At 48.1% G+C, this 26744-nt stretch overlaps 1 protein-coding gene across 1 annotated transcript in view; it reads right to left on the reverse strand.

Annotated features, from left to right (window-relative positions):
• Positions 1–4656: 4656 nt before the first annotated feature.
• eef1g (eukaryotic translation elongation factor 1 gamma) overlaps positions 4657–26744 on the reverse strand; it is a 38335-nt gene continuing 16247 nt past the window's right edge. Inside the window, exons 8-10 of the mRNA XM_067975675.1 lie at positions 11473–11645; positions 10434–10558; positions 4657–4928 (exon numbers count right to left, since the gene is read on the reverse strand). Coding sequence (XP_067831776.1) covers positions 4770–4928; positions 10434–10558; positions 11473–11645 — 457 coding nt within the window. The 3' untranslated portion in view covers positions 4657–4769. The remainder of the gene's footprint in view (positions 4929–10433; positions 10559–11472; positions 11646–26744) is intronic.

The following is a 26744-nucleotide window of genomic DNA, read 5'->3' on the forward strand; positions in this document are numbered from 1 at the left end:
TACAATTGCAGCAAGACTTTCTTACTCCAAGTTGCCCTTGCAATAAAGGCCAACATACCATTTGCCTTCCTAATTGCTTGCTGTACCTGCAGGTTAACTTTCTATGTGGACAAGGACACCCAAATCTCTGAACACCAACATTTAATAGTTTCTCACCATTTAAAAAAGATTCTGTTTTTCTATTCTTCCCACCAAAGTGAATTAACCTCACATCATACTCCAACTGCCACCTTCTTGCCCACTCACTTAATCTGTCTTTATCCCTTTGCAGACTCTTTATGTCCTCCTCACAGCTTATTTTCCCACCTAGCTTTGTACCGTCAGCAAACTTAGATGAAGGGACCGAGTGTAATGTATCCAATTCATTAATATAGACTGTAAATAGCTGAGGCCCCAGCACTGATCCTCGTTGGCCTGCCAACCTGAAAATGACCTGTTTATTCCTCCTATCTGTTTTCTGTCCATTAACCAATCCTCTATCTATGCTGTTACCCCCCAACCCTATGAGCCCTTATCTTGTGTAACAACCTTTCGCGTGGCATCTTATCGAATGCCTTTTGAAAATCCATGTTGACTTGCCTAATCATATTATGATTTTCTAAATGCCCTGTTACCACGTTCTTAATAATGGATTCCAGCATTTTCCCAACGACTGACGTCAGGCTAACTAGCCTGTAGTTCCGTGTTTTCTCGCTCGCTTCTTCCTTGAATAGCGTTGTCACATTTGCTACCTTCCAATCCACTGGGACCATTCTAGAATCTAGGGAATTTTGGAAGATCATAACCAATGCATCCACTATCTCTGCAGCCACCTCTTTTAGAACCCTAGGATGTAGGCCATCAGGTCCAGGAGATTAGTCCCATTAATTTCTCCAGTACTTTTTCTTTACTAATATTAATTACTTTAAGTTCCTCACTCTCATTAGACCCTTGGTTCCCCACTATTTCTGGTATGTTTTTTGTGTCTTCTACTGCGAACAGATACAAAATATTTGTTTAATATCTCTGCCATTCCCCATGATAATTTCTCCTGTCTCGGCCTCTAAGGGACCCACGTTTACTTTCACTAATCTCTTCCTTTTTACACACTTGTAGAAGCTCTTACAATTTGTTTTAATATTTCTTGCTAGTTTACTCTCATATTCTATTTTCTCCCTCTATCAATTTTTTGGTCATCCTTTGCTAATTTCTAAAACTCTCCCAATCCTCATGCTTACCACTCTTCTTGGCAACATTATGAGCCTCTTCTTTTAGTCTAATACTATATCGTCCTCTTTGGCTTAACCTCTGTTTTATTCCGATTACACTTCTGTGGAGCTCCTTGGGATGTTTTTCCAGGTTAAAGGCATTGCATAAATGCAAGTTATTGTAAACCGGTGGCCTTCATTTAGAAAAATTGTGCATTTTAAACCAAGGGGAAAAAATAGATTAGTGTTTCGGGTGGAACTCATTTTTACTGCGCTTTAAACTGTTTGGAAGCTGTTTATTGAGCTGTCTCAGTCCCCATGCACTGCTCAGCTGTTTCCAATAACAGCTGTCATTAATGCCAGCTGTCTTATCTGAATTTTCATCAGATGAGACAGATAGGTGTTAAATGGCAACTAAATGTTAAGTAGTCAGTAACCCATTATCTGGTATGCAGCTGTTCTGAATTGGCATTGGTGGCAAATTGACATCAATCTTCTAGTCCCCACTGATTTGCAGTTTATTAATTCCATGCATTGCACACCTTACACTAAGAGATCCATGCATTGCACACCTTACACTAAGAGATCCATGCATTGCACACCTTACACTAAGAGATCCATGCATTGCACACCTTACACTAAGAGATCCATGCATTGCACACCTTACACTAAGAGATCCATGCATTGCACACCTTACACTAAGAGATCCATGCATTGCACACCTTACACTAAGAGATCCATGCATTGCACACCTTACACTAAGAAAGCCAACTGATTTAAGGAGCTGAGATTATAGAATTTACAGCACAGAAAGGCCATTCTGCCCTTCGCACCTGTGCTAGCTCTTCAACTGGAGCTATCTATATTTAGACCTAGTTCCTTGGCCATTCTCTGTATCCTTTTAAAATCTGTATTATTTAATTGCCTTTTAAATGATGTTCTGGCCTCTGCCCCAGTAACCCTTTGTCGTAAAACATTCCCCGTTCTAATAAACCTGTGTGAAATCATGTCTTTTAACCTCTCCCTTCATTCTTCCAGTGATAATCCTCAGCCTGTGGCTCCTCATTACCAATTCACCAACCAGTCAAAACAACCTTTTACTATTGACCCTCAAAATCCTTCATAATTTTGAACGCCTCTATTACATCCTCCTTAACCTTCCCTGTTCCACTGAAAAAGCCTCATTTAAGGCTTTCTTAATAACTATAACCCCTCCTTCCTGCCGTACCCCAGCTGCAGCCTAACCACTGTCCTGTACCAATTTATTATCACTACTTTTATATCCAGTGATCCTATGTATAAACCCAAGAATTCCAAGGGTTGCCTTTAAGGCTTTTTCTACCTGCTCTCCCACCATTAAAGTTCTACGTACCTGCATTGAATCTCACTGAGGTACACCTTTCACTTTTCTTTGCTTTCTGTCCCCTAATCATCTCTCTATCCACGCAGTTATAATCTCTTTTAGTACCACATGCTTTAACTTTTGTAACAAGTAGCTTACGTGGCACTGTATCAAAGGCCTTATGAAAATCTTACACAATCACTGCACTCCCTTTACTGATACACTGATGGTTTCCTCAAATCTATTAAATTAGCCAAGCAGAACTATTACTATTTGTCCTGCTCCGTTACCCAGAACCAGATGGAACAACACATAATTCCTTGTTGGATAAGCAACATTCTGTTAAGGAAATGGTGCTGGATGCATTCCCTCCCCATTTTGACCACAAACTGAAGTCTGATCCTAGACGACCAAACATGTAAAGCTGCCTATTATTACAATCCTTGCTGCCAACCTCTCTAAATTATCCACAAATCTCCTTGATTTCTTTCCTACATTGTACTCCCAATAAGGCAACAGATCCCTTATTATTTTCTGATTCTGAGTCCCATTATGGCATCCCTGTCCTTTTTTTCCTTCTCGCCTGTAAATTTACAGCCAGAATGTTGAGATCCCAGTCTTGCCCGAACTCAAGCTAAGTTTCCATTAATGCTACATCACATCCCTCCATATAAGTTAGTGCCGCTGGTTCCTTCACTCTTTATAGTGTATTTGTACATAAACACTGGCAGCCTGATCCAATTACTCCTCAGTACCCTTTATTCCTCCTCCTTGACATCTCTATCTGCCCTAAGTAGGTCTCTTCATACGCCACCCCTCAAACTATCAGACTGTTTTGCCCATTCACTGGAATGAACTCCCCATGTTCTTATTTTCCCTTCCCCCCCTATCATGCACGTACTGCACAACACTGATTTCCACTGTTCTGCCATATTAAACAGATCAAGAAACAAAAATAAAACAGCTGAAAACCAACTACACTCCAGTTCCGGCCGATCTCCCTTACTCACACACCCTTCTCACTCAACTGCGAGGGGCCAGCAAACTGGGGTTACATTAAGGTCATTCATTTCACACTACACATGTAGGTGAAATGGAATGCAAGGGGACCGTCAGCTGTGGCTCAGTGCGTAGCACTCTCACCTATGAGTCATAAGATTGTGGGTTCCAGAGACTTGAGCACAAAATCCAGGCCGACAGTCCCAATGCCAGTGCTGAGGGAGAGCTGCAATGTCAGAGGTGCCGTCTTTCGGGTGAGACATTAAACCAAGGCCCCATCTGCCTTCTCAGGTGGATGTAAAAGATCCCGCGCGCTATTCGAAGAGCAGGGGAGTTCTCCCAGGTGTCCTGGGCCAATATTTATCCCTCAACATCACTAAAACAGATTATTGGATCATTATCACATTGCTGTTTGTGGTGCGCAAATTGACTGCTGCGTTTCCTACATTACAACAGTGACTACACTTCAGAAGTACTTAATTGGCTGTAAAGCGCTTTAGGACGTCCTGAGGTTGTGAAAAACGCTATATAAATGCAAGTTCTTTCTTTTTATTAGTGAACTGCACATCAATGGGAATTAGAAGACAGGCATCACAGGCACTGCCTGGAATCAGAAGGCCAGGGCTCAGTGCCAATACACTTACAAAAGGGGAAAACCTTCCCAAAGGGGAAGCAAAATAAGGAGATGAACAGCAGGGGGAAGAGATTCCACAGCCACAGAATGACAGAGCAATAGCTGGTCTGGATGAAATACTTCCATTTAAAGCACCACATCACATTAAAACATCAAGGGGTTTTAGTTTTGTTTTGAAGTGCAGTGAACATATGTAGGCAATTGCAGCAGCCACTCTGCACCAGTAAAGAGATGAATGAGCAATGTTTTTTTTGGTGGTGTTGGTTAAGGGAAGAATGTTGATCGGGACACTGGAAAAACTCTTCAACAAATAGCTCCCCAGGATCTTTCAATACCCACCCAAGCAGGTAGACAGGGCCTCAGTTTAACGTCACGTCGCACCTCTGGCAATGCAGCACTTTCCCCAGCGCTGCCTCAGAGAGCTGGCCGAGATTATGGGCTTAAACCCACAATTAGCAGCGCTGAGCCAATCCCAAAAAAAGAAAACTCAAAAATACAATGAAGTAAGTTTCTTTTTATTCTGCTTCTGTGATTTAAAAATAGTGACTGATTTCATTGCCACAAGCACTGGGTGAGGCAGCAGTACTGAGCTGGTAGAGTCTCTCGCTCACTTGAAGATCTTGCCCTGGTTGAAGGCCTTGCCCACGTGCGTGAACTGCCCAGCCCAGGAAAAGTACTCCTTCACCATCGTCCTGCACTCCTCACTGTCAGGATTCATCTTCCTCCAGCTGTACGATTCGTAGTCCACTTGCCAGTCAGCAGACATCTGAACAGGAAAAAAAAAACCCCGTTAGCACCAGAACCAATTCAGCCTCAACGTAACTCATTTCCTTTCATTCTATTCCCTCTTCTGAAGCCGCCAACCAGCCAGGGTTACAGCCGCTGCCTAATGTTTGAGCCATTTGACTCTGGCAGGCATCATCTTCCAGCAAGAGCAACTGGTCAGGGATCGACAGCGGGAACCCTGGCCCATGTCTCCCCTCCCCTCCAATTACTTCAAGGGCTCTGAAGCCAGGTGTAGAACTAGTACTGAACAAGGGGCCGAGTCCCACATGAGGCGGGATACTGACACCAGAGCCAGAGGGGGTGGGAAGCGTAAATTAGCAAGCTGTACCTCCTGGATTATAGTCAAGGTCAATCATGGCTGACATCACAGTTGTCAAGGTGTCTTGACCCCTACCAGGTTCTACACTCGATGCACATTACAGCCCATGAAGTGTGGTGGTGGGAAAAGGGAGGTCATGTTTCCACAGCTCCCAACACAATCAATCACTCCTCCAGAATCAAACCAAAGTCCTCTGCCACAACCCGAGTCTGAGCTGAACAGTCAGACCAAGGCACTGTCTGAAGAAAAGCACCCAAAAGACCCCCCAGCCGGCCCGCGCCCTCCGACTCGCCCCGGCCCGCGCCCTCCAATCGGAAGGAACCCTGTGAATGGGATACCGTATTCCTCCACGTCAATCAGCCTCTATCACCGCATGCTTCACTCAAGCGCATAAAACAGCTGATCTGCTACTCTCTCAGGCCGCAGAGCCAGCACATTCCTAAACACTCTTCATCCTCTCTGGTTCTCCCCTGCTCCCCAGACAGCATTCTCTCTCTTCCTGGACACATTCCAGAGGGACCACCCAATGTCTAGCAACTCTGTCTGTGTGAGCCGACAGGGAGAGTGTTGGCAGGCTATTGAGCCATGGGGAGCATCGCAGCTAAATCCGATGTCCAGAGCAACTTCAATGGCTAATTTTTAGCCAGGAACCCTGGCTAATTTTTGCCCTCAATTGTAGGGCCCCTCAGCTAGCCTGGCAGAGAATGGGAAACAAGCCTCAGACCTTAGCAGTCAGATCGGTTCAGCCCCGCATCAAGCAGGGCAACTGAATATTCTAAATAAAGTCTCCACAGACTGGTTTATGTAAGTGCCCTGAATCGATCCTGAACAGGAACACTCTGTCCAACCAAGGCTAATAGCAACGTTCTTACATTCGAAAAACAAAAATCTCACCGAGAGACGGGAACCATGCGGTCATCTCCCTCCAAAACAGGTATACCGTTTTGGATACTGTTGGGGGAGATGGCTCACCAGGGGAAGGTGACAGCGGCCAGGTTCATGGCACCGTGGCTGGCTCTGCTGCACAGGAGGGCAGGAAAAAGAGTGGCAGAGCTATAGTGATTGGGGACTCGATTGTAAGGGGAATAGACAGGCGTTTCTGCGGACGCAACCGAGACTCCAGGATGGTATGTTGCCTCCCTGGTGCAAGGGTCAAGGATGTCTCGGAGCGGCTGCAGGACATTCTGGAGGGGGAGGGTGAACAGCCAGTTGTCGTGGTGCATATAGGCACCAACGATATAGGTAAAAAACGGGATGAGGTCCTACAAGCTGAATTTAGGGAGTTAGGAGTTAAACTAAAAAGTAGGACCTCAGAGGTAGTAATCTCAGGATTGCTACCAGTGCCACGGGCTAGTCAGAGTAGGAATGACGGGATAGCTAGGATGAATACGTGGCTTGAGAGATGGTGCAAGAGGGAGGGATTCAAATTCCTGGACCATTGGAACCGGTTCTGGGGGAGGTGGGACCAGTACAAATTGGACGGTCTGCATCTGGGCAGGACTGGAACCAATGTCCTAGGGGGAGTGTTTGCTAGTGCTGTTGGGGAGGGTTTAAACTAATGTGGCAGGGGGATGGGAACCGATGCAGGAAGTCAGTGGGAAGTAAAGTGGTGACAGAAACAAAAGGCAGTAAGGGAGAGTGTACAAAACATGACCGGACAGATGGTCTGAGAAAGCAGGGCAAAGACCAAGGGAAGTCTAGATTAAACTGCATTTATTTCAATGCAAGAAGTCTGATGGGCAAGGCAGATGAACTCAGGGCATGGATGGGTACATGGGACTGGGATGTTATAGCTATTACTGAAACATGGCTAAGGGAGGGGCAGGACTGGCAGCTCAATGTTCCAGGGTACAGATGCTATAGGAAAGATAGAGCAGGAGGTAAGAGAGGAGGGGGAGTTGCGTTCTTGATTAGGGAGAACATCACGGCAGTAGTGAGAGGGGATATATCCGAGGGTTCGCCCACTGAGTCTATATGGGTAGAACTGAAAAATAAGAAGGGAGAGATCACTTTGATAGGATTGTACTACAGACCCCCAAATAGTCAACGGGAAATTGAGGAGCAAATATGTAAGGAGATTACAGACAGCTGCAAGAAAAATAGGGTGGTAATAGTAGGGGACTTTAACTTTCCCAACATTGACTGGGACAGCCATAGCATTAGGGGCTTGGATGGAGAGAAATTTGTTGAGTGTATTCAGGAGGAATTTCTCATTCAGTATGTGGATGGCCTGACTAGAGAGGGGGCAAAACTTGACCTCCTCTTGGGAAATAAGGAAGGGCAGGTGACAGAAGTGTTAGTGAGGGATCACTTTGGGACCAGTGATCATAATTCCATTAGTTTTAAGATAGCTATGGAGAATGATAGGTCTGGCCCAAAAATTAAAATTCTAAATTGGGGAAAGGCCAATTTTGATGGTATTAGACAGGAACTTTCAGAAGTTGATTGGGAGAGTCTGTTGGCAGGCAAAGGGACGTCTGGTAAGTGGGAGGCTTTCAAAAGTGTGTTAACCAGGGTTCAGGGTAAGCACATTCCTTGTAAAGTGGCAAGGCTGGTAGAAGTAGGGAACCGTGGATGACTCGGGAGATTGAGGCCCTAGTCAAAAAGAAGAAGGAGGCATATGACATGCATAGGCAGCTGGGATCAAGTGGATCCCTTGAAGAGTATAGAGATTGCCGGAGTAGAGTTAAGAGAGAAATCAGGAGGGCAAAAAGGGGACATGAGATTGCTTTGGCAGATAAGGCAAAGGAGAATCCAAAGAGCTTCTACAAGTACATAAAGGGCAAAAGAGTAACTAGGGAGAGAGTAGGGCCTCTTAAGGATCAACAAGGTCCACAAGAGATGTGCGGAACCACAAGAGATGGGTGAGATCCTGAATGAATATTTCACATCGGTATTTACGGTTGTGAAAGGCATGGATGTTAGGGAACTTGGGGAAATAAATAGTGATGTCTTGAGGAGTGCACATATTACAGAGAGGGAGGTGCTGGAAGTCTTAACGCGCATCAAGGTAGATAAATTTCCGGGACCTAATGAAATGTATCCCAGGACATTATGGGAGGTTAGGGAGGAAATTGCGGGTCCCCTAGCAGAGATATTTGAATCATCGACAGCTACAGGTGAGGTGCCTGAAGATTGGAGGGTAGCAAATGTTGTGCCTTTGTTTAAGAAGGGCGGCAGGGAAAAGCCTGGGAACTACAGACCGGTGAGCCTGACATCTGTAGTGGGTAAGTAGTTAGAGGGTATTCTGAGAGACAGGATCTACAGGCATTTGGAGAGGCAGGGACTGATTAGGAACAGTCAGCATGGTTTTGTGAGAGGAAAATCATGTCTCACGAATTTGATTGAGTTTTTTGAAGGGCTGAGAAGAAGATAGATGAGGGCTGTGCAGTAGACGTGGTCTACATGGACGTTAGCAAAGCCTTTGACAAGGTACCGCATGGTAGGTTGTTACATAAGGTTAAATCTCACGGGATCCAAGGTGAGGTAGCCAATTGGATACAAAATTGGCTTGACGACAGAAGACAGAGGGTGGTTGTAGAGGGTTGTTTTTCAGACTGGAGGCCTGTGACCAGCGGTGTGCCTCAGGGATCGGTGCTGGGTCCGCTGTTATTTGTTATTTATATTAATGATTTGGATGAGAATTTAGGAGGAATGGTTAGTAAGTTTGCAGATGACACCAAGATTGGTGGCATTGTGGACAGTGAAGAAGGTTATCTAGGATTGCAACGGGATCTTGATAAATTGGGCCAGTGGGCCGATGAATGGCAGATGGAGTTTAATTTAGATAAATGTGAGGTGATGCATTTTGGTAGATTGAATCAGACCAGGACCTACTCCGTTAATGGTAGGGCGATGGGGAGAGTTATAGAACAAAGAGATCTAGGAGTACAGGTTCATAGCTCCTTGAAAGTGGAGTCACAGGTGGATAGGGTGGTGAAGAAGGCATTCGGCATGCTTGGTTTCATTGCTCAGAACATTGAATACAGGAGTTGGGATGTCTTGTTGAAGTTGTACAAGACATTAGTTAGGCCACACTTGGAATACTGTGTACAGTTCTGGTCACCCTACTATAGAAAGGATATTATTAAACTAGAAAGAGTGCAGAAAAGATTTACTAGGATGCTACCGGGACTTGATGGTTTGACTTATAGGGAGAGGTTAGACAGACTGGGACTTGTTTCCCTGGAGAGTAGGAGGTTAAGGGGTGATCTTATAGAAGTCTATAAAATAACGAGGGGCATAGATAAGGTAGATAGTCAAAATCTTTTCCCAAAGGTAGGGGAGTCTATAACGAGGGGGCATAGATTTAAGGTGAGAGGGGAGAGATACAAAAGGGTCCAGAGGGGCAACTTTTTCACTCAAAGGGTGGTGAGTGTCTGAAACGAGCTGCCAGAGGCAGTAGTAGAGGCAGGTACAATTTTGTCTTTTAAAAAGCATTTGGACAGTTACATGGGGAAGATGGGTATCGAGGGATATGGGCCAAGTGCAGGCAATTGGGACTAGCTTAGTGGTATAAACTGGGGGACATGGACATGTTGGGCCGAAGGGCCTGTTTCCATGTTGTAAACTTCTATGATTCTAACTTTTCCCCCACTGCACTCGCCATTCTATCATAACCAAATGTCAAATATTTAGCTGAACTTTCGATGCAACTCGGAAATATTTAGCAACTGGAGCACACGACTACAACTCAGTACAGGCCAGGCTCTGGCCGTGCCCACCAGCTACCAGTCCCAGTTAAAGAAAGAAAGACTTGCATTCATATAGCGCCTTTCACGACCTCAGGATGTCCCAAAGCACTTGATGTCCAACAAAGTATTTGTGAAGTGTAGTCACTGTTGTAACATAGGAAACTTGGCAGCCAATTTGCGCACAGCGAGATCCCACAAACAACAACACGATAATGACCAGATCATCTGTTGTTTAGGTGTTGGTCGCCTTCTCCCCCTGGATCCTGGCTCCAAAGGCAGCGCAAAGCAACTATTTAATGAGGGACTCCCACGATTGTTGACAGACCACCGCACCTGGTGAGAGGGGGCATTAAGTGCCCTGGGCCTGCACAGACTGCCTACAATCAGTAAGCCGCATCACTAACAGCTCGAATGCAACGCGGGCACACTAACAGCTCGAATGCAACGCGGGCACAGGGCAGTGCCATCGTACCGGGAAGGCCAGCTCTTGGCCGCGGAACACCCAGATCCCGGAGATGCTGCTGTCGTTGTTCCCCCCGAACAGGATCACACTGGCGAAGGCATTCTTGCGGAGCTTGTCCAGACGCTGGAACATACCTGGGAACCGGAAGAAGATAAAAGTAAAGTCAAAATTATGAAAGGCCCAACAGGAATTCCAGCAAAGCCAGGCGACATTCACCATCGCACGGAAAGAGACAGACAGACAGAGACACAGCAAAACCCGGGCACCTGATTAAAGCTGCACCTAACCTGCCCCCCATCTCTCCTGAAGGTGCGGAGCCATACTACCGTCTGGTTTACAAGTACGTAATGTTCCTGACCATTCTTTGCACGAGTGAGTATGGACAGTCCACCATGGTGGGCAACACACATAAAGGAGGTCATGGACTGTAATCAACACCAACCCTCCCCGGTCACAGGGGCACAAAAACCAATTACAGCACGCCCTGCAGAGGAGCAAATGGAAAGAAGTACTTGCATATGATATGATATATATATATCACACCTTTCACCACCTCAGGACATCCCAAAGTGTTTTACAGCTATTGGAAGTACTTTTGAAGTACAGTCACAGTTATAATGAAGGATCACTAAAACAGATGTTGGTTGAGGGGTAAATATTGTCCAGGACACCGGGGAGAACTCCCCTGCTCTTCCAATAGTGGCTGTGGGATCTTTTACATCCACCTGAGAGGGGCAGACGGGACCTCGGTTTAACGTCTCGCCTGAAAGACGGCACCTCTGACAGTGCAGCACTCCCTCCGTACTGCAGTGGAGAGTCAGCCTAGACTATGTCAGCCAAGTCTCTGGAGTGGGACTCGAACCCACAACCTTCTGACTCAGAGGCGAGAGTGCTACCAGCTGAGCCACGGCTGACACCTAAATGTAACACATCAGTGGGTGAAAAGCTCAGCTGCTGCTGTGCATTCAGAGACGCAGGAAAACTTTGCTGTAGAGTTGCTCAGGAGTGGGGTGGGAGAGGGTCCTCCCTCAGTAAGCGAGTCTCTTACCTGAGATCAGGTTACAGCTCATGAAGGTGAGGGTGAGCTCAGTGGGATACTTGTACTCCCCGTACCAAATGGACCAGCCCTCCGTGTCGAAATGCTCCCAGAAATGCGGCAATGCGACAGATAAAGTGTCCTCATTTGAGTATTTGCGTTTAAACTCATCCATGATAAACTGACTGAAATGAAAAACAAAATATATATATAAATATACAAAAAATATATCCAGACAAAACAAAATCACAACTGAACATTAAAAATACATACACACAAAACCAAAGCCCATTATTTCCAGCTGAGTTTTTCAACCTGCCCCCAAGACAGGAATCAAGCAGCTTACAATGTGTGTCCCAGGCCAACATTCCTCCCTCAACCAACACCAAAAAACAGATTAACTGGGTATCTATCAAATTCAGTGTTTGTGGGATCTTGCCTGCCACCCAGTTTGCCTCGGTAATAGCAACTGTACTTTGAAAATAATTAATCGGCGGCGAATCGCTTCGGGACGCTCTGAGCCAATGAGAAGCACTGTATAAACACAAGCTCTTCGACTGGGAGAATGCACCACCTGATGTAACACTAAGCCCCACAGAGCAGGAGGAATCTGTCCATCCCTGGCCTATGCTGTCAACTGATCTCAATTGGGGCAGCAGAAAGGGTTCTACAAGGAGAGTGTGCCCTGAGCTTTGGGGGAGGGGGGGGGGGGGGGGGGGAAGAGGGTGCAAGTCAAATCTTTCACCAGCACCTCCACAAACGTGCATCATGGTCGAACAGCCCGCCAACCATCGCCACCTGAGTTCACACACAAAAGATCAATCTTCGGATGAGGCATCAGTAGGATCGGCCGAGTCAACCAGGTCAAGGCTGAACATGGGCATTCCTGGTCTGCAGCGTTCAGTACTACACCAAGGAGTGCGTTACCTCACCAGGGCAGTGACACTCACCCGCCAGTGCCCACTGTGGGGCACGGAGACACACTCACACCCGCCAGGGCCCACTGTAGGGCACGGAGACACACTCACACCCGCCAGGGCCCACTGTAGGGCACGGAGACACACTCACACCCGCCAGGGCCCACTGTAGGGCACGGAGACACACTCACACCCGCCAGGGCCCACTGTAGGGCACGGAGACACACTCACACCCGCCAGGGCCCACTGTAGGGCACGGAGACACACTCACACCCGCCAGGGCCCACTGTGGGGCATGGAGACAGACACTCACCCACCAAGGCTCTGCGGTGCACGGTTACAGTAATGGTTTCCCACAGCGCACACGGTTGTAGGTAGGAAGCGGTGGGCAGCCCATGGAGACTGAACAGTGAGCAGTCTGTAGGGGACAAGGCTTTCAGGCGACGCAGGAGATATTGCCCAGTTACCTGATGTTACACCTTCAGGTGAAAGATGCTGTGGCTTTAAATTACCACCCTCTCCCTAAATACATTTTTTTTTATTCGTTCACGGGATGTGGGCGTCGCTGGCAAGGCCAGCATTTATTGCCCATCCCTAATTGCCCTCGAGAAGGTGGTGGTGAGCCGCCTTCTTGAACCGCTGCAGTCCGTGTGGTGACGGTTCCCCCACAGTGCTGTTAGGAAGGGAGTTCCAGGATTTTGACCCAGCGACAATGAAGGAACGGCGATATATTTCCAAGCCTCGTCTTTTGCACTCACGTGCTGGACTCCGCCATTATTGAGGATGGGGATGTTTGCAGAGCCTCCTCCTCCCGTTAGTAGGTTAATTGTCCACCACCATTCACGACTGGGTGTGGCAGGACTGCAGAGCTTTGATCTGATCCGTTGGTTGTGGAATCGCTTTGCTCTGTCTATAGCATGGTTTAGAGTTTTAAAAAAAGGGAACAGAAATCTCTGAGAATCAGCACGGAGTTCGAAATCAACAGCCATGAGTTTGGAGGAAGCTGTCCCTTTTAATGTAGGACTCCGCCTATCCTTCAGAGATTTAACTAGCTCCAGACGCTCTCTGGCACTGGCCCAAGGGCATGGTGTGTCATGGCACATAAATCACTTACAGCACCAGGACCCAAGCATTCAGAAAAACAGCAGAGTTTGAAGGTCAAACCCCTCCCCCCACCCCATCGAGGCCCAGTTTTGTCCCCTATCCCACCTGAAGGGGTTGGGGTACGGGTTCCAGATACCGCTCAACCCCTGGGTATCTCGTCCAAGTGGCCATTCCTCACGGCTGAACACCAGCATTCGACCACAGGGGGCATCACGGTCGAGCCCGATCCTGTCCTCACCCAGGGTTTGTTGCACACTGGTGCTTCCTGCGTGGGAGCTGTATGTCCCTGGCTCATTTCCTCACCCCCGGATTAGCCCAGGGTTACTGCAATTAATTGTACTGCTCCTGACTGCCGGGCTGGCTGAGATCACTGAGGGCAAAAAGGGATGGGCAATAAACGCTGGCCTTGCCAGCGACGACCACATCCCATGAACGAATAAAAAAAAAGCCAACTCAGTACAGACCAGCAATCAGCCTGGGGACCTGGTGTGTTCCAGCTCACACCAACCCAGACCCTGGAGCTGGAGGTGTTTTTCAAAGCAATCTCAAACCCAGGCTATGACAGAATTCTGTGTGCAATTAAGATCCCTAACCAAACTTCTGATGATTGACTGCCCAGCAAGACAAGTCAAGCCACGGAACAGAGCAGCAACATGAACACACATCAGCTCCACAATGGCTGACCAACAGACAGAATGTTCCAGGACTGTTCCCCGGTCCATTCAGAGCTAGCTGATCTCAGCTGGGGGGGCACTAAGTGGGTTTGGGGGGGGGGGAAAGAGAGGGAGGAGGGAAGAAGAAGCGGCCCCAGCTTCAGATTGCTCACTCAGCCGCCCCCCAGTAGTGTGTGTGGGTGAGGATGGCAGCAGACTTGGCATGTCCAGGGCGGGGGGGACAGGGACAGAGGGAGAGAGAGAGTGTGTGTGTGCGTGTGTGTGTATACACAGAGAAGAGAAGAGAAACAGAAACAGAACTGGCAAATAAATTGAGGAGCTGTTTGAGGCTCTGAGACTCCCAGGCGTTGCAAAACTCTGGGAATGTGGAGATTATGGGCGAGCTGGACATTCAAACTGGATGGAGCCAGTTCTCCAGCAGCTGCAGGAACAGTCACACTGGGAGCTGGGCCAGCAGGAAATCTGGGCCCAGAGCAGCAGCCATGAGGGGAGGAGAAGCTCGCGTTCATACTCCCCGTTCAGGCCGATCGAGGCAGAAAAACCCGCCAGCTATTAATAAATCAAAAACCAGAACACTTAAATCACTCGATGCCCCCCCTCTCCTGACAGTATCCATGCTGGCTGCAGTGCAGTACCACACACCCACCCATCAGTACCCCACCCAAGTGGGCCAGCACAGTGGGTGCTCCCACCAGCTGAACCCCCTCCTGCCCTGGTGCCCACATGCAGACATTTTCTAACAGGCATCACTGAACAGTGAACTCCAGGCTAAAGCCTCTTCCTCTCCTCTCCTCCCCCAACTAATTGCTAAATCAGGCCGATAGTGACACCTCCTCAGTACAGAGCTCAGGAGTGATCCTGGGGCTTCCCACTGGTTTGTGTGGCTCAGCAGATAATGGCTCAGTTAGTCAGTGCACTAAGGCGAGTTCATTCTGGGGCCCTGTCAACTGCAGAGCCTCTTCTTTCCAGACAGGACCTCCCAGAACGAGGCTTACTGTACAATTAAGGCTATTAACACATCCCACCGCCCTCGCCAATTAGATAAACCAGGATAAATCATTCACGAGTTACAATAAGTTCTCCAGCAAGGCTTTGCAAAAAAACTGCAAGCAATGTGTCAGTGGAGCAAGGGAGACATTTTTAACGTGCAAGCAGGTAAAGGTCACCCAGTCAGCTGGATGCCACTGTGCTTCTAACCTATGACCCCAGCGTTGGTTTTGCCACATGGGCAGAGGGCTGGGTGCAGGAATTTGTGACATGCAAGGCAGAAATTCCTCAAAGTTCATTTGAAAACTGCAACTTACTAGCTAGAATTTCAACAATCATGTGTCTCCCAGATGAGCAATGAAGCCATGATGGACCAACCTCCCAGTCAGCGATCTCCTGCCTCAAGGACAAAGAGTTGTGCAGGTTCTCCCCTCCCCGTGGATTAGTTCCCCGTTATTTAACTAACTTTTAGGCCCCTCCCTCCAAAGGCACTGACGCACAGTAAAGATGGATCTCCCCCTCTCTCTGTGCTTCACCCGAATTAAAAGCCTGCAGCACTGAAAGGGTTACTGAGCCAGAATGCTCGGCGCACTAAGCTTGGGGCTGGAATGCGGGATGGGGTGTTGGCCGATGCAGGAACACATGACTGGGGCCTCGGTACGACAGGCAGCGCCCTCTGGCGGTAGCCCTGCTGTTCATCCTGGAACAGACTGTGCTAACCCAACGAGACCAGTGACAGAAATCAAATACTGAGTTAGAGTATTTACAGCACAGAAACAGGCCATTCGGCCCAACTGGTGTGTGCCTCTTCCCTCCCTACTTCATCTAACCTTATCAGCATATCCTCCTATTCCTTTTTCCCCTCTTGTGTTTATCTAGCTTCCCCTTAAATGCATCTATGCTATTTGCCTCAACTACTCTATGTGATAGCAAGTTCCACATTCTAACCACACTCCAGGTAAAGAAGTTTCTCCTGAATTCCCCATTGGATTTATTAGTATCTTATATTTATGGCCCCTAGTTTTGGATTCCCCCACAAGTGGAAACATCTTCTCTGCGTTTACGCTATCAAACCCCTTCATAATTTTAAAGACCTCTATCAAGTCACCCCTCACAGTCTTCTCTTTTCTAGAGTAAAGAGCCCCAGCCTGTTCAGTCTTTCCTCTCAATTCTGGTATCATCCTTTGCACTTTCTCCAATGCCTCTATATGGAGACCAGAACTGAGCACCTGCAGGGAGGCAACTGCACACAGCGCTCTATGATACAAATTATAATGCAAACAGGCATCAAAACATCAGAGGGCTCCACTCAATTGTCTTTGGGGTGCACTGACTGTTACCAAACACCATCATTCTGCACCAGCCACTTCCCAAAAACTAATGAAATGAATGGCCCATTAATCGGCCTTTGGTTGAGGGAGGAATGTTGTCCGGGACACCGGGAGAACTCCCTGCTCTTCTAACAGAGCTGTGGAATCCTTCACATCCACCCGAATCGCCAGGACAGGGTCTCAGTTCGACTCTCTCAACTGAAAGACGGCACCTCCAAAGTGGGGCTCGAACCCCCAACCTTCTGACTTGGGAGGCGAAAGTGCCACCAAGCAGACTCATTAAGCAACATACAACTGCCCCCATAATGAGCTTTGTGCCAAATAAAATAAGCAACTGCCCTAAAGCAGAAAGTATCTAAGAGCGCTTTGTGCTACAACACTTTACAATCTCTCCCACAGAGCTCCCTGATGGCATGTGATGTGGTTCTGAGCTGCATATCCCACATTCAGTCCCCTATCAGCGCAGAGATTAATGATCTCAGCTGAGCCGCAGCGCCCACTAGACTGGGAGTCTGAAGCCTCTCTGCTCATCGCCACCCAGGGACTCCTACTAGAAAGTGCAGGCGAGGACAGTTCAGGCTTGATCGCGAATGCCCCATGGCATGGAGGCTCATTGCGGTACCTTTTTTTTGGGGGGGGAGGTATTGGAGAGTAGCCAGTGCCCTTGAAACCATACCTCAGCAAGAGTGGCGAGGAGGGGGGCCGAGGAGCACAGCCAAGTGGCCATTCTTCAGGCTAAATTTGAACGGGCTATTTTGACTGTGGGCGGCACCATAGCTGGACCTGTCCTCATCCCCTTTCCAGTGAGGGGGTTTAATGGATAGTTGCACAGGAATCATCTCTGCTCCCCGCGTGTAGCACTAACTGCTGGAGATATGAGGACTGCTAACCGCGGGTCCCATTTCCATGCTGATACAGCCAGACACCGAGTGAATCACTGCTGTCGCCACACCCCGGATTAAAGCAAAGCTCTTCTATTCTCAGTGATAAGCCTGCCCTTTATTCAAACCAGTGCCATTCTCCCACCTGTAGTCTGATTAGCGAGTCGCGCCAGCTCCCTCACAAACCCTACAGCCCTCCTCTCCCCGAACCATCGCAAACATAAGGGTGGCATTACCCAGTGCACAACCCACGGTGCCCGGCCATTACTGAGCCGTGCAAACTGGCAGGTTCTGGATTCCTCCGTCTGCCCAGGGTACTAGCTGGTCCCAGTAAGAGGGGGTGAGTGAAGCACCAAGATTAGCCTCGCCATCCCTGGGTCTGGGATGGGTTTAAAAACAATCAGATGGACCCCGCTCCCAACTAATCATTAAACTTCCCCCCAACCCCCTCAGTGGAAAGGGGACGAGGACAGATCCAGCTATGGTGCCACCCACAGTCAAATAGCCCATTCAAATCAAGCATGAAGAATGGCCACTTGGCTGAGGCATCCGAGCGGCAGGGGTGCCCATGGAGTTGGACCCCAGCGAGGACCACCCCCCTTCAGTATAGCGGGGTAGAATACTGGGAGGTGGGGAAAACGAACCCCAACATTCCCTCAATGTAGACCGTCTCGCAGTGGAACCTGCGGATACACAGCAGTGGTCAGCAGGTGGGTTCTCACCCTCTCCCTGGAGCGGCAGTGAATGGGTTAAAGGCATGCACTGCCAAAAGCATAAAACCCTGAGCGGTGTGATAATTTCCCAGATACAATTGAAGTTCCACAGCCAGAGTGTTAATGTCAAGCCAGGCTCCTTTGTGAGGAGATTGAGCTGCGTTGCCAAATCTGGTTTCTCACAGTCAGAACAAAAGCAGGTTGGAATTATCAGCGAGTAACCCCTCCACTGCCACAGCCACCCTAACACAAGCTCTTGATGGAGGTAGACTCAAGACAATTACACACCAGGAAGGCCATTCAGCCCATCTACCCAGAGGCCATACAGCCTCCGCCCCATTGGTTCTTTAATGAATCCACCAATGGCTCCACTACTCTATCCGGGAATCCATCCTGTGTGTTAATCATTGAGTGCATAAAGAACTTTTTTAATTCAGTCAGTCCTAAATTTAACTTTCACAAGTTTGAACTCATGTCCCCTTATCCTAATCCCGCAATTTAATTGAAAGTAATATTCCAGATTAACCATTTCCATTCCCCGAGCTACCCTGTACACCTCTCAGACCCCTCCTTTCCAGATTGAATAGCCCCAGACTTTCTACATAACTGACACTGGGGATCAGCTTCTTGGCTCCTCTCTGCACTACCTCCAGCGCCTGATGTCCCCCTTAGACCCAGTACTCAGGGTGAGGTCTGAACAGAACATCGTATATTGTAATCGCTATTCCCCCCGACTTATCTTCTATTGTTTTGGCTTTGTGGTAGGTAGAACAAGCTATCACATTCACCTGCAAGCTTTGCTCCCTCTACCTCAGGCGATGACAGATTGCTGTATCACATTTTTTTTTGTTTATGGGATGTGGGCGTCGCTGGCAAGGCCGGCATTTATTGCCCATCCCTAATTGCCCTTGAGAAGGTGATGGTGAGCCGCCTTCTTGAACCGCTGCAGTCCGTGTGGTGAAGGTGTTAGGAAGGGAGTTCCAGGATTTTGACCCAGCGACGATGAAGGAACGGTGATATATTCCCATGGTGCCATCCCCCAGTCGCTTGCTTTAAGCACTGGGGGGGGGGGGGGGCGGGGAAGAACATCACAGCCAAGCTTGGTGTTGTACCTACTTGGCACACAACTTCCAGCAGGGCTCACGATACACCGACCGGGAGCAGGAAGTCTGGACACTAAGAGTGCCAGAAAATTGGTTGTAGCTCTCATACAGCGACAGTGTACCCAGGTAAAGAGCAGGAAAAAGTCCAGTTTTCAGCAAGGCGATGTGGGGAATAATGTTAGATAGTTTGGTCCAGGTTCTGACTTGCACTCAGGAAGCCCTAGGAATGCCTGTGCCAGACAGTGAGCTGTACCCAAGAAACCCCAAATCAAACTGAATACAAGTTGCAGTGAGAGATGGATAGCAGAACAATCTCTGCAGGGCACAGGCTACAAAATGGCCCACAGGGATAGAGTAGGATCAACTCAACTGATCTGACTACAAGGAAATCCCGTACACAGGTATAGTGAACACTGACACAGGGCATATGCTGCTTCTGGGTTAGATACTAGGACGGTATCAACACAGCTGGTTTCCTTGTGTAAATGGCCGTGGTCAGCTGCCACGGACCATCTGTGCTGCTTTACCCTGGAGACTGGGTGCGATTTGAGCATATTTCCCAATTTTAAAATGCTCCAGGGACTATTGAAATCTTAAAAAGACATCTTTTTCCGTGCGGATTTGGGGGATTAAAGGATGCAACGACACATGCTTAATTTCTTTCCTCACAGTTCTCTGAGAGAGGGATTAACACCAGATTGTATTTTGATAGCAAACAGTTTAAGGCTGTGGGAGCCTACACTAATATCTGACCATTAAGTGGCCTGGGGACACGAGGGCAACTGTGGTGGTTTAAGCAGCTCAGAATAGCAAAATTTGCAAAGGCCAAGACTGAATCTGGGACATTCCTGGCCTGAGGGCCCACCCACTGATCTGTGCTAAAATGTGAAACTTCCATGGAGCCAGTCTCGTTCAGTGCTGCATGACCCAAGGGGTCTCTGGGCTCGTTCGGTGCTGCATGACCCAAGGGGTCTCTGGGCTCGTTCGGTGCTGCATGACCCAAGGGGTCTCTGGGCTCGTTCGGTGCTGCATGACCCAAGGGGTCTCTGGGCTCGTTCGGTGCTGCATGACCCAAGGGGTCTCTGGGCTCGTTCGGTGCTGCATGACCCAAGGGGTCTCTGGGCTCGTTCGGTGCTGCATGACCCAAGGGGTCTCTGGGCTCGTTCGGTGCTGCATGACCCAAGGGGTCTCTGGGCTCGTTCGGTGCTGCATGACCCAAGGGGTCTCTGGGCTCGTTCGGTGCTGCATGACCCAAGGGGTCTCTGGGCTCGTTCGGTGCTGCATGACCCAAGGGGTCTCTGGGCTCGTTCGGTGCTGCATGACCCAAGGGGTCTCTGGGCTCGTTCGGTGCTGCATGACCCAAGGGGTCTCTGGGCTCGTTCGGTGCTGCACGACCCAAGGGGTCTCTGGGCTCGTTCGGTGCTGCACGACCCAAGGGGTCTCTGGGCTCGTTCGGTGCTGCACGACCCAAGGGGTCTCTGGGCTCGTTCGGTGCTGCATGACCCAAGGGGTCTCTGGGCTCGTTCGGTGCTGCATGACCCAAGGGGTCTCTGGGCTCGTTCGGTGCTGCATGACCCAAGGGGTCTCTGGGCTCGTTCGGTGCTGCATGACCCAAGGGGTCTCTGGGCTCGTTCGGTGCTGCACGACCCAAGGGGTCTCTGGGCTCGTTCAGTGCTGCACGACCCAAGGGGTCTCTGGGCTCGTTCACTGCTGCACGACCCAAGGGGTCTCTGGGCTCGTTCAGTGCTGCACGACCCAAGGGGTCTCTGGGCTCGTTCAGTGCTGCACGACCCAAGGGGTCTCTGGGCTCGTTCAGTGCTGCACGACCCAAGGGGTCTCTGGGCTCGTTCAGTGCTGCACGACCCAAGGGGTCTCTGGGCTCGTTCAGTGCTGCACGACCCAAGGGGTCTCTGGGCTCGTTCAGTGCTGCACGACCCAAGGGGTCTCTGGGCTCGTTCAGTGCTGCATGACCCAAGAGGGTTGCCACAGCTGTGAAAGCAGCGGCAGGGAGATGGTAAGAGAGCAGGATGACTCTGTAGAGCGGTGGGTGAAAGAAGAGTTGAGTGCCGTTAGAGTCCAAAATTCTAAATCGATCTCAGTCTGGAATATACTCATCGACTGAGTAACCACAGCCCTCTGGGGTAGAGAATTCCAAAGATTCACAATCCTGTGAGTGAAGAAATTTTTCACTCATCTCAGGCCTAAATGGCCGACTCCTTATCTTGAGACTATGACCACTAGTTCAACTCTCCAGCCAGGAGAAACAGCCTTTCAGCATCTATCCTGTCAAGCCCTATGAATTTTATACATTTCAATGAGATCACCTCTCATTCTTCTCAACACCAGAGAGTATAGGCCCATTCTATTCAATCTCTCCTCATAGGACAACCCTCTCATCCCAGGAATCAATCTAATGAACCTTCATTGCACCCCCACTAAGACAAGTATATCCTTCCTTAGGTAAGGAGACCAAAACTGTACACAGTACTCCAGATGTGGTCTATATAATTACAAATGTAAGGAATCTTACAACACCAGGTTATAGTCCAACAATTTTATTTTAAAATTACAAGCTTTCGGAGATTATCTCCATCAGGTGAGTGAGAGGTTCTCATTCACTCACTCACCTGACGAAGGAGATAATCTCCGAAAGCTTGTGATTTTAAAATAAAATTGTTGGACTATAACCTGGTGTTGTAAGATTCCTTACATTTGTCCACCCCAGTCCATCACCGGCATCTCCACATCATATATAATTACAGCAAGACCTCCTTACTCTTATACTTCAACCCCCTTGCAATAAAGGCTAACATACCATTTGCCTTCCTAATTGCTTGCTGTACCTGCATGTTAACTTTCTGTCATTCATGTACAAGGACACCCAAATCCCTCTGACTACCAACATTTCTGAGTCTCATCTTTTAAAAAAATATTCCGCTTTTCTATTCTTCCTACCTAAGTGGATAATTTCACATTTCCCCACATTATACTCCATCTGCCACCTTCCTGCCCACTCACTTAACCTGTCTATATCCCTTTGCGTCTTCCTCACAGCTTACTTTCCCACTTAGCTTTGTATAGTCAGCAAACTTGGATACATTACACTCGGTCCCCACATCTAAGTCATTGATATAAATTGTAAACAGCTGAGGCCCAAGCACTGATCCTTGCAGCACCCCACTACTCTCAGCCTGCCAACCCGAAAATGGCCCGTTTATTCCTAATCTGTTTTCTGTCCGTTAACCAATCCTCAATCCATGCTAATATATTACCCCCAATCCCATGAGCCCTAATCTTGCGTAACAACCTTTTATGTGGTGCCTTATCAAATGCCTTTTGAAAATCCAAATATATTACATCAGGTCCAGGGGATTTGTTGTCTTTTAATCTCATTAATTTCTCCAGAACTTGTTCTTTACAAATCTTAATTACTTTAAGTTCCTCACTCTCATTAGACCCTTGGTTCTCCACTATTTCCGATATGTTTTTTGTGTCTTCTACTATGAAGACACAGATATAAAATATTTGTTTAACATCTCTGCCATTTCCTTATGCCCCATTATAATTTCTCCTGTCTGCATCTAATATCCCATGTTTACTTTCGCTATTCTCTTCCTTTTTATATACTTGTGGAAGCTTTTACAATCCGTTTTTATATTTCTTACTAGTTTACTCTCATTCTATTTTCTCCCTCTTATCAATTTCTTGGTCATCTTTTGCTGACTTCTAAAACCCACCCAATGCTCAGGCTTACTACTCTTTTTGGCAACATTGTAAAGCCTCTTCTTTTAATCTAATACTATCCTTAATTTCTCTCGTTAGCCACGGTTGGATCACTTTTCCCGTGGAGTATTTACTCCTCAAGGGAATGTACATTCATTGAGAATTATGAATTATTTCTTTAAATGTTCACCATTGCTTATCTACCATCATATCTTTTAATCTAATTTCCCAATCTACCTTAGCCAACTCGCCCCTATGTAATTGGCTTTGATTAAATTTAAGACCCTAGTTTCAGACTTAATTTCATCACTCTCAAACTCAATATGAAATTCATATTATGATCACTCTGCCCCAGAGGATCCTTAACTATAAGATTACTAATTAATCCAGTCTCATTACACAATACTGGATCTAAAATAGCCTGTTCCCTGGCTGGTTCCTCCATATTGTTCTAGAAAACTGTCTCGAATGCATTCCATGAACTCATCCTCCAAACTACTTTTGTCAATTTGGTTTGTCCAGTCTATATCAAGACTAAAGTTCCCCACGATTATTGCATTAACCTTGTTACATGCTCCTCTAATTTCCTGATTTATATTCTGTCCAAAACTACAACTACTGATAGGGGATCTATAAACTACTCCCACCAGTGTTTTCTGTCCCTTAATCTAGAGATTACCACCCTTGAGGTTCTGCCTTTTAATTTGGATTCTAACTCCTCAAACTCCCTCGGCAGAACCTTATCCCTAGTTCTACCTATGTCGTTGGTTCCTACGTGGACCACAACAACTGGATCCTCCCCCTCCATTTCCAAGTTCTTCTCCAGCCGCAAGGAGATGTCCTTAACCCTGGACAGGCAACACAGCCTTCGGGAGTCCTGATCGCAGCTGCAGAGAACGGTATCTATTCCCCTGAATATACTATCCCCTAACACTACCACATTCCTTTTCGCTGCCCCCACTTGAATGGCCTCCTGTACCATGGTGCTGTCGTCAATTTGCCCATCCTCCCTGCAGTCTCTGTTCTCAGCCACACAGGTAGCAAGTACCTCGTACCTGTTGGACCAGGGCAAAGGCTGAGGCTCCTCCACCACTGCATCTGGGGTCCCCTTACCTGCCTGCCTCGCAGTCATATCCTCCTGTCCCTGACCACTAACCAAATCTAAACCACTGCCTAAACTAAGGGGTGTGACTGCCTCCTGGGTCAAAGTGTCCAGATAACTTTCCCCCTCCCTGATGCATCGCAATGTCTGAACCTCTGACTCCAGCTCAACAACACTGAGCCGAAGTTCCTCGAGTTGCAGATACTTACCGCAGAGGTGGTTGCTCGGGATCACACTGCTCTCCACAAACTCCCACATGCTGCAATTACGGCACACCACCTGCACTGCCATCTCTATCTAACTTTGCTTTATTTATTTAATTAATCAACGTTTTTATCTAATTAATTGATTTAGTTTATTTTTAGTTTCTAAAAAAAAACTAATGAATTTATCTAGTTTAAACTAGTTTCCCGCTCTTGTTAAATGTTCGTTTTAAGGCTTTTTAACTAACACTAACCACGAAACTAAATACTTACACTGACTTACCCTCGGGGCTCCTCTTTGACGTCACTTTTTGTCTTCAGCTTGATTTTTTTTATATTTCACCGCACAGGTCCACTCCTTTTGGCCGCTCAGGACGGTTCTCCCCGCTCCTTTTATTGGCTGCTCAGGTCCGTTCTCCCCGCTCTTTTTATTGGCCGCTCAGGTCCGTTCTCCCCGCTCCTTTTATTGGCCGCTCAGGTCCGTTCTCCCCACTCCTTTTATTGGCTGCTCAGGTCCGTTCTCCCCACTCCTTTTATTGGCCGCTCAGGTCCGCTCTTTTTATTGGCCGCTCAGGTCCGCTCTTTTTATTGGCCGCTCAGGTCCGCTCTTTTTATTGGCCGCTCAGGTCCGCTCTTTTTATTGGCCGCTCAGGTCCGCTCTTTTTATTGGCCGCTCAGGTCCGCTCTTTTTATTGGCCGCTCAGGTCCGCTCTCCCTGCTCCTTTTATTGGCCGCTCAGGTCCGTTCTCCCCACTCCTTTTATTGGCTGCTCAGGTCCGTTCTCCCCACTCCTTTTATTGGCCGCTCAGGTCCGCTCTTTTTATTGGCCGCTCAGGTCCGCTCTTTTTATTGGCCGCTCAGGTCCGCTCTTTTTATTGGCCGCTCAGGTCCGCTCTTTTTATTGGCCGCTCAGGTCCGCTCTTTTTATTGGCCGCTCAGGTCCGCTCTCCCTGCTCCTTTTATTGGCCGCTCAGGTCCGTTCTCCCCACTCCTTATATTGGCTGCTCAGGTCCGCTCTTTTTATTGGCTGCTCAGGTCTGTTCTCCCCACTCCTTTTATTGGCCGCTCAGGTCCGCTCTTCTTTTATTCAGGGCAGGGAGAGCTGCCGTCTTTCAGATGAGATATTAAACCGAGGCGCCGCCTACCCTTTCAAGTGGACATAAAAGATCCCAGGGCACTATTTTGAAGATGTACAGGGGTGTCCCGGGGCCAATATTGGTCCCTCAATCGACATCACTAAAAAATAGATGATCTGGCCATGATCACATTGCTGTTTATGGGATCTTGCTGTACGCAAATTTGCTACCGTCTTTCCTACATTACAACAGTGACTACACTTCAAAAGTACTTCATTGGCTGTGCAGCTTTTTGGGATGACCTGAGGTCATGAAAGGCGTTATATAAATGCAAGTTTGTTCTTTCTTTTCACAAGAACTTTGCTTAAACTGTGCTGAAAAATATGGGCAGCCTGCCTCCCACTTTGAGTCATCTCCTAATGGATGCAAGCACAGAAGCTTTAGAACAATAGGGAGTGCCTGGTCAGGCGGGGTACCATCCTCCCCCACCTTTATGGATTATCTCTGATGAAAGGAAGTATTCACAAGTCTGGTAAACTGCAAGGTTTCCAGGGCTCTTTTAGGCAGTGTTTTGTTTTTGACAATTGCCCAGGGAGATGGTTAAAGCCACACATGACGATTGGATCACTCCTGCTCTGGAGGCGCTGACTCTTGTTTGGGGGGGGTGGGGGTCGGAGAAGGGCCCATCAGTGTTTGGGAGGGATCCAACACATGCGATTCAACTCAGGGTGGTGACAAGAAACAGACAAAGAAAGAAAGTAGTGTGTAGGTGTTACGGTGAGTTTGATCCTGGTCTCACTGCAAGGAGGTTCCACGCACAACAAACAAGAGCAGGAACCCTGACTGACTTTCTCTGTTACCACCCCCAAGCCCAGCGGCACAGACCACAGACTGAACATGGGGTAATCCTGGAGTGCTGCATTTACTGACTGAACCAGGAGGACGACTTACGGGGACGTTTTAATGAGCCCGTTGGGATGATCTGTGGCTGCCCCGACTAAGACACGTCCTGAGCAGACGAGGCAGATTTCTCCAATGAGCTGACAGAGGCTCCGCCCGCCATCTCTTCGCAACCCCCGAGGAATTTGGAAGCAAAACAACCCAAGAGCTGCCGGCACCAGGCACCGACCAAATGCACATTACAAAAACAAAAGACAGGGCCCTTCACACCCAGCCAGTTTTACAGCCAAAGATTTAGGTCAGCGTTACAGTCAGTGGGTGTGTGAAACAAACCCAAGCAGGGTGGCAGCTTTCACAAGCACTTTAGTCAAATGCATAGTGATCACGGGAAAACTTTATAGATTCTGTCATTCCAATGGGTTGCATCTAGAGAATATTGTGTGCAGTATAACACTGGGATATGGTACTAGTCTGTTGCTGTACAACACATGGGTGCAGGTCTGGTGGGTGCAGGCCTGTCGCCGTACAACACGGGTACAGTACCGGTGGGTGCAGGCCTGCCGCCGTACA

This window comes from Heptranchias perlo, chromosome 43, assembly GCF_035084215.1.
Source record: "Heptranchias perlo isolate sHepPer1 chromosome 43, sHepPer1.hap1, whole genome shotgun sequence".
Taxonomy (NCBI): Eukaryota; Metazoa; Chordata; class Chondrichthyes; order Hexanchiformes; family Hexanchidae; genus Heptranchias; species Heptranchias perlo.